Here is a 9,117-nt window from a genome sequence, read left to right as displayed (position 1 = left end):
TGCATAATCGACTTCCTTACCCAGTTGATCGGGAAAATAGCAAGTGTACTATTTTGCCAATGTAGTAATAATATGGATGTTTCCCAAAGATCGATCTCGAGGATTGCACATCAATACAAGGTTAAAATGTGACTCAATTGAACAAAACAAATAGTTGGGGTTTTGTAAAAAGTCACTGTATAAGGGAATGAGAAAATAAAACAGAATAAATCTTTTTCACAGTTTATAAAAATATGCCAAGGATGGTGTATGAAAATCCTCTGTAATGACCTTGAATGTATATCTCCTTAAACAATTCAAAATGTTCAATTACCGGATCTTAAAATTGTTTCCTCCTAAGACCTCGGAGGGAAACCTTTGATCATTCATTCTAATCTCTAAGTCCTTAGGCGATTATAATGAAACCAAGCAATACGAATTAACAAGATAAAAATGGTAACCATAGGGTATCCCTAGCCTTATAGGATATCTACTATAGTTTCACTATACAAAAACCTTAACAATTGCAATCCTGCTAATTGTTAACCATATGACAATCCTTATTTTTCTGATAAAGAAAGCATTATAAACATTGCACAGTGAAATTGACAAACAACATCATATATTAAGGAAATTAACAATTCAGAGTCATTACACGATAAATTCAGGGACACCCCCTGGCATTGGGGGGTTTAGTCACTCATATTATTCAAATAAGATATAATATAAAATTTAGACATTATAAAAGTGAGAGAATCTCGTTGATCTTCAATCGCATACGCTCTTGAAGGACCTCTGTCCTTCGCCGCTCTTGATCGCTTCAATCTTTATCGTGTCAAATTTATCTCTGTGTGAAAGTATTGTTCTCCATGTTCAAAAATCCCCTAAATAGTTCCTGATCACATATTTGATGTAGCAAAAGTCAAAAATTCCCTTCGGGATCAGTCGTGCCAAAATACAGCAAAAACTGGAAAATGAGGTGTCCAAGCCAGCACTGGCCGTGTCAGGCAACACGACCGACCGTGTTGGTTGTCTGGCTATAAGGGCTAACACGCCCCTTCCAGGATGGCTGACACGGGCCGTGTCAGCTGACACGGGCACCCGTGTCAGCTCCCTATTTTTGGCAATGGCCCCTCTTCTCCTGACACGGGTCGTGTTGGACAACATGGGTGGTCGTGTCAGGGCTACTGTGTCGTCAAATTTCCTCTTCCGACGGGCCCGGAACGTCCGATTCCCTTGGCGAGTCCTTCGGTATTCTTGCTTACACCTGAAACCAGTAAAACTACCACAAGGAGACATAAAATGGAGTATAATGACGTAAACCAAAGATAATCAACAAACTGAAATAAAAGTGCAAACATCTAATTTACTGAACAAAACAACCAAACAAGTAGAATAATGTGTTACCGACTTTGTGAAATTATGCCGAATGAGTGTCAGAAAACAAGTAGAATTGGAGACCGATCACAACCCCTAACTTATCTTATTGCTTATTCTCAAGTGATGCTCAAGACATCAGGACGGTCACCCCCAAATTCTGCATCCACAATGCTACTGTGATCTTTCGTGATTCCCTGTTCACTTTTCAGTCACTATTTTACTCTTTCCCGACTTCCAACTTCCGTTGCACTTTCACATTGACGTACCTTCTGACCTGTAGCTTTTCACACTCTTACCAAATCTCTCGGGGTCAAAGTGTTTTCACTCAAAAATAGAGCATGCAAAGTCAACTCTTAGGTTTGAATAACATATACCTTCATAACAAAAACACACAACACACATTATTCGAGGGTTTTTTAGGTTGTAGTGGGGCTAAGGTGCAAGGTGGGGAAACTTAACAAAACAAAACAAAAAGGGAAAAACTAGAGGTTCAAGCTCAGAGTCCACGTTGCTACCCTCGTAACTGTGTTTAATCTTTTAATCAAGAGGTTTTTCTTTTGGGCACCATTCTTGTTAGGATTCATTGGCTCTTATTTTTCTCTTCATTTTTATGGCTCTTTTAAGCACGCTTTTTGCCAACCTCAATACTTCTAGATAAGTGCTGCATGATACTTCTCATAATCTTTTTTCATTTCTCTTTTTTCTTTCTTTTGAAGTTTCGTACTTTTCTATTTTTTTTTCTGCACTTATCTAATTTTCATCGGTGTCCCTAAAAAAATGATGAAACCCCAACTTAGGATTTTCCACAGATTCGGGTTCAACAACACTTATCCAAGCAAGGTATGGTAGTGTTTGAGCTTACCGTTATTTACAGTGGTTAAACAACAAACAAAAGGAAATATGGCTCGAATCGGGTGAACGAATGGTAATAGTGGCAGGTTGGCTGGAAAGGCTCAGGGTTAAAACAAAAAAAAATTGCCTCAGTGTGTACATGTGTGTTATGAAATTCCAACATCTCTTACGCAAACTCAGAGTGACAGAGACATGCCTGAAAAGCTCTCATGATGACAAGTGTTTGGCCTTTTTGTAGTTCTCACCATGTTTGGTATAGCTTGCAGGCTTCCAAGATACCTCTCAGTGTGATGTAGCTTCGTCTTTGCTTCGATTACAGAGTATTCTTGTGTAGTCCAGTGACATAGAATCGTGTCCGGTTATTCAGATCAGCGGCATCAACTTTCGGGGGTTTCCAGAAGAGCAAGTAGAGGAGTGTGTATTTCACCAAAACGCTCCAAGCCTCATCATTCATCCGGCACGAATGTCCTCTATCTGTAACACACAAAATACCACACAACTAATTACTTAAACAAAAACACTAAAATTCTGAAAATACTAAGAACAAATAATACCCCCCCCCCCCCACACACACACACACACTTGAACCACACATTATCCATAATGTTTAATCCAAGATAGAGGGGGACTCACACAGCCTCACTGCGGTGGAGGAAATCACAACATCAGCCATTGCATCATCGCATGCATCTCATCTATAAGAGTCCCTTGACGGGCTAGCTTTATGCCTTGGCGTGTTTTCTCCGCTCGGAGATCTCCGATCTTCGTCTACATCTATGACCATTTATTCCGGTGTCACATATGACGACCCGGCACCTGTATGTGTGGTGTCCTCTGGTAGAGCAACAAAGTGCTCTTGTTCCTGCACCTCTTCCTGCACTTCTTCCTCTTGTTGGTCACCTGCAACAAATAGGTCAGCATTGTGCTCGCACATATCATCTTGGACGACACTCTCATATAGCTAATTCGCCATGTTGACAATGTTAATTCTTGCAGGGTCAGGAAGAGCCATGATAAACTGACCAGAACTCATTAAAGCATAATAATCAGAAATTTGTGATTTCATACCTTGCTGAACCAACGCGTTCATGTCCAATTTATACTTACCTGCCACTGGCGTCTCATTTAGTGCAGCAGGGTCATAGCCGAAATGGTGGGTAATCTATGTGATTATGCCCCCGATGGAAATTCCCCCTTGGGGCGCTCTCCCCACTCGACCCAGGTAGTCCGCTGCAAATGTTGCAACGCTTACAACAACTCGATTTACCATGGCAAACAGAAAGAAAAGCTCCCTCTAGGTAGCCACACCTGTACTATCACCCCTACCGAAAAGCGTGAAAGCCAATACCTTTTGAGCATACCTGAAACAAGGGTTCTGAATGTCAGATACTTTCTCCCATTTAACCACATAATTTGGTCGTCCGTGATGGCCAACCAGAAAGTCTTAGCGTCAAAACTATCTGGTACGGCTCCGGGCCATACAGGGGTAGGCGTAGAATCTCACCCAGCTGCTCCACTATCAACTCGTGGTTAACATTATATAACCTGAAATTCATTGTCCCTCTATAGTACATCGTTGTACCTGTCCATCCTTTTTTCAATTTGAACTCAATGGTGCTCAAAAATTCTAATGTGATGCGCTCATATGTAGGCGCTTCACAATGCACAAATTCAAGCATGCCAAGGACATGAAACATCATATATAATTCCTCCGACAGACCCAATTGAAATAAAGTGTCAGAGCATAGGTACCTCGTCGGTGTTATCTTACGCTTAACGTGAGATGAGTACCATCGTTCGTGCTCTGGGTTGTCGAAAATTATGTCGTGCGAATTCGGATGACGGATGGTCCGTTTCCGAGGCCTTGATGATTCAGCTTCTGTTTGCTTTCCCTTAGAAGTTCGCATCGGCGGCATGATTGGTTCCTGCAACAAAAATTTATGAACAAAAATAAAGTATGGAATAAGGAAAAAAATTACCGTGGCCTTGTAGAGGACGGAAAGTATAGAAAATTTCGTGAAGGGTGTCGGCGATTTGGACAGAGTACGGCAGTAAAGTAGTGAGCTTTTTTTGGTGAGGTTATGGAGAAACTTTGAAAAAGAATGGAGGAGGAAGAAAGGTTTGGTGAAAATGGGAGAGAGAAGATGTAAAAATCAGATTTAATGGATTAAATGGGATTAAAACTGGTTTTAAGTGGTGGAAAATTCGGGTGGGGGCCACACAATTAAAAAATTTGAATTTTGAAAAATCTGACTGTGCTGCCTGACACGGGCCGTGTCCCGTGACACGGGCGGCCATGTCAGGTCACTGGTTTTGCTCTTCACTTACAGTAGAGCTGACACGGGCGGCCGTGTCAGCCTATTGTAAAATTCCATCCACCTTGATGCCTTGCCTGACACGGGTCGTGTAAGGTGACACGTGCACCCGTGTCAGGGCCCTGTTTTCCTCAAAAAAACTGAATTTTTTTCTCTGTTTTCCCTTGCTCCTTTAGCCAACTGTCTTCTATGAGTTTGGCTCAAACCTTTTCTTCTCTACTGCACGATTTACCTGCGAACCTACAAATAAAAATTTAAAACACACCAAACAACTGAAGTTATTAGAATTTAACCGCGTGGGTTGCCTCCCACAAAGCGCTGCATTTAACGTCGCATGGCTCGAAGGCCGTCTCTCTTATCCTCTGAGACGAACATTTTCAATTAGACCACTTTCCTGCCCTTTGTAGTAATGTTTCAACCTTTGTCCGTTCAGCTTAAATGTATCCCAATTACTAGGATTTTTAAGTTCTATTGCTCCATGGGGAAACACTCTGTGAACCAAAAACAGACCCGACCACCTGGATTTCAACTTTCCACGAAAGAGTTTTAACCTGGAATTGAACAAGAGCACCAGTTGTCCCTCGACAAACTCCTTTCTCTATAGCTTCTGATCGTGCCATTTTTTTGTCTTCTCCTTGTAGAGTTTGTCATTCTCATAGGCTTGATTCCTAAAATCTTCTAACTTGTGGAGATGAAGAATTCGGGATTCACCAGCTTTGGTAAGATCATAATTTAAGAATTTGGATGCCCAAATCGCTTTGTGCTCCAACTCTAGTGGCAAGTGACAAGATTTACCGTAGACTAACTGATAGGGAGACATACCTATGGGCGCTTTGAATTCCATTCTGTATGCCCATAGTGCATCTTATAACTTCATTGCACAGTCCTTTCGAGATGTGCATACAATCTTTTCCAGTATTTGCTTTATTTGTCTGTTGGACACTTCGACCTGGCCACTCGTTTGCGGGTGATACAGAGTGGCGATCTTGTGTTTAACATTATATTTCTTCAGCAGATTCTCCATCAGTTTGTTTAAAAAATGAGTACCTTCATCACTGATAAGTGCTCTCGGCACTCCAAATCTCGAAAAAATATTATTCTTCAGAAAGGTCACAACCACTTTAGAGTCATTGGTGGGCAATGTCACTGCTTCCACCCACTTTGATACATAGTCCACTGCTACCAAGATGTAATTATTTTCAAATGAAGGTGGAAACAGCCCCATGAAGTCTATTCCCCAGACATCAAACAATTCAACTTCCAGCATAGCGTTTTGTGGCATTTGTTTCTCTTAGAAATATTCCTCGTTCTTTGACTTTGTCGAACTCCTTGACTATGTCTTGGACATCTTTGAATAGTGTGGGCCAATATATACCTGACTGAAGGACTTTAGCCGCTATTTTGTCACCGCTTAAGTGTCCTCCATAATCTGAGTCATGACAAGCTCTGAGTACATCCCTTTGTTCCTCTTCCGGGACGCATCTTCTGACAAGCCCATCCACTCCTCTCTTGTATAGGAATGGGTCATCCCACAAGTAGAACCTGCAATCATGAACAAACTTTTTCTTCTTGTTAGAATCAAAATCGTTAGGGATTACACCCCCCACCAAATAATTTGCGTAGTCTGTGAACAACGGGATACTGATGACAACGAGGATGTGTTCATCAGCGAACTCATCCTTTATCGGTCTCTTCTCTTCTGTTTCTTCAATTGGTGACACTCGGGATAAATGATCCGCTACTGTGTTTTCACATCCCCTTTGTCCCTAATCTCTAATTCAAATTCTTGGAGGAGTAAGATCCATCTGAGAAGCCTCAGCTTAGAATCCTATTTAGCAAAAAAAATTCAAAGCGGCATGGTCAGTATAAACGACAAGCTTCGATCCTAATAAGTATTGCTTGAATTTGTCAAATGCATAAACCACGACCAATAACTCTTTCTCAGTAGTTGCATAGTTCATATGTGCAGGGTTTAGCACATGACTAGCATAGTAAATGACATGTAGCAACTTCTCTCTTTGTTGTCCTAGAACTGCCCCCACAGCAATATCACTGGCATCGCACATGATCTCAAATGGAAGAGACCAATCTAGGGCAATAACAATCGGTGCTAAAACCAATTTGTTCTTCAATGTCTCAAAGGTTGTGGTGCATCCTTTGTCGAACATAAAATCCTTATCCTTAACCAATAGAGTGGTCAACAGTTTTGCGACTTTTGAGAAATCTCTTATGAACCTGCGGTAAAAACTCGCGTGTCCTAAGAAACTCCTGATACCCTTCTTATTAACAGGAGGTGGGAGCTTAGATATCACTTCCACCTTTTCTTGGTCAACTTCAATTCCCTTGTAGGAAATTTTGTGACCCAATACTATCCCTTCTCGCACTATGAAGTGACATTTCTCCCAGTTCAGAATTAAGTTTGTTTTCTGGAACCTATCTAAAACAAGAGAGAGGTTAGTTAAATAGTTATCAAATGAGGATCCAAAGACCTAAAAGTCATCCATGAACACTTCCATATGCTTTTCAAGCATGTCGGCGAAGATGGAAGTCATGCAGCGTACGAAGGTGGCTGGAGAATTACACAACCCGAATGGCATTCTTCGGTATGCAAACACGCCATACGGGCATATGAATGATGTCTTCTCTTGGTCTTCCGGAGCAACTGCAATCTGATAATACCTGGAGTATCCATCTAGAAAACAGTAGTAATCATGTCCAGCTAACCTTTCCAACATTTGGCCAATAAATGGCAACGGGAAGTGGTCCTTCCTCGTTGCTATGTTCAACCTCCTGTAGTCAATGCACACGCGCCAACCGGTAATTGTCCTAGTAGGGATTAACTCATTATTTTCATTCCTCATTACAGGGGTCCCCCCTTTCTTTGGGACCACATGCACCGGACTCACCCAAGGGCTGTCAAAAATAGGATATATAAAACTTGCGTCTAACAATTTCACCATCTCTTTCCTAACTACTTCTTTCATTGTTGGGTTGAGTCTTCTCTGCGGTTGAACCACCGGTTTATGGTCTTCTTCCATGAGAATTTTATGCATGCACACAGTATGGCTAATACCTTTCAAATCCTCAATTGCCCATCCAATAGAATTTTTGTATTTTTTTAGGACTTGGATGAGCTTCTCTTCTTGGACATTCTTAAGGCTCGAATTTATGATAGCATGACATTTTCCTTCAGAATCGAGAAAGACATATTTGATATTCTCAGGAAGTTGTTTCAACTCCGTTCCCTTCTTGGGATCTTTATCCTCCCCACTAGTTTGAGGTAATCGTAAATCTTCCCACCGGTGTGGTCGAGATCCTTTCCACGAAGGTTGTGCGTCCATAAAGGCCAGTACTTCGGATTCCCTGTTGTCCACTTATTTATCACTGTTGAAAATGAACAAACTCAACACTCTTTTCAAAGGTAACTGTGGTGCATTCAAAGGACTATCATATGTCATCACTTGATCCAGAATCTCTATAGTATGACTCATACAAATATCATCTTTGTACTTCATGGTGTTTCAAACATCAATCTTTAATTCCTCATCATAAACCTTCAACGTCATAGTCCTTTCTTCTATGTTGATCAAGCACTTTCCCGTCTCTAAAAGGGGTCTCCCAAGAATGAGAGGGATCTCTTCATCTTCAGGCATTTCTAGAATTACAAAATCCACCGGGAATACAAACTTGTCAATTTTCACTAGAACATCTTCAACAATACCATACGGTTTCTTGACCGAATGATCGGAGAACTGGAGTGTCATCCTGGTATCTTGCACAACCCCTATACCAAGCTTCTTGTAAATGGATAACAGCATGATACTCACACTAGCTCCTAGATCAATAAGAGCTTTGTTGAAAGACCTATCTCCAATGGTACAAGGAATAGTGACCGCTCCTTGATCTTTCTTCTTCATTGGAATCTTCATACCCTACAAAATAGCACTACAAGTTTCGGTTAGAATAATCTGATTGGTATCGATGGCACGCCTCTTAGAAATGATTCCCTTCATGAACTTGGCATAAGTATGCATTTGTTCAAGTGCCCCCAACAGCGGAATGTTAATCTCTAGTTTCTTGAACAACTCCAGGAACTTTTCAAAGTTTTTCTCATGTTGCCCCTTTTTCTTGTTTCTGGTGGGAAAAAGAGGCTTAACAACCGACTTAGGCTCAGTGAATATTTCTTTCACTACTGGTTTCGGTGCCACCACTTCTTCCCTCACAACTTCATTTTCTTTGATCTCAAGATCCACTCCGATCAATTGATCCTCCTCTTCATCCATCTCCTCAACTACTTCATCAGATTTACCACTTCTTGTTGTCATAGCACTCACATTATTATGCTTTCTAGGATTTGTCACAGTTTCACTTGGTAAAGCACTTTGTGCTTGGTAACTTGAGGCTAATTGTTGTTCTATTTGACCCATCTGGACTTCAAGATTTTCTATGGATGATGTGGTGTTTTTCTGATTGTTTCGGGTTTCTTCTTGGAATTGAACATTATGAGTTGGCATTCTTTCAATGGTAATCTCTGTTGGTTCTATGTGCTGGCATCAATTTTGGTAAAACTAAGTGTTATCACAAGATGTCA

At 41.1% G+C, this 9,117-nt stretch overlaps 1 protein-coding gene across 1 annotated transcript; it reads right to left on the bottom strand.

The window, feature by feature from the left end:
* Positions 1-8,047: 8,047 nt before the first annotated feature.
* Positions 8,048-8,443, bottom strand: LOC127081156 (uncharacterized). Its single transcript, XM_051021438.1, has one exon. The coding sequence runs from the start codon at positions 8,441-8,443 to the stop codon at positions 8,048-8,050; it is 396 nt and encodes a 131-aa protein (XP_050877395.1).
* Positions 8,444-9,117: the final 674 nt, after the last annotated feature.

Source organism: Lathyrus oleraceus, chromosome 5 (genome assembly GCF_024323335.1).
Source record: "Lathyrus oleraceus cultivar Zhongwan6 chromosome 5, CAAS_Psat_ZW6_1.0, whole genome shotgun sequence".
NCBI lineage: Eukaryota > Viridiplantae > Streptophyta > Magnoliopsida > Fabales > Fabaceae > Lathyrus > Lathyrus oleraceus.
The sequence above is the reverse complement of the archived record's forward strand: the minus strand, read 5'-3'. Positions and strand labels throughout refer to the sequence as shown.

Coding starts and splice junctions, on each gene's coding strand:
- LOC127081156 (XM_051021438.1), bottom strand. CDS start 8,443: ATGAAGAAGAAAGATCAAGGAGCGGTCACTATTCCTTGTACCATTGGA.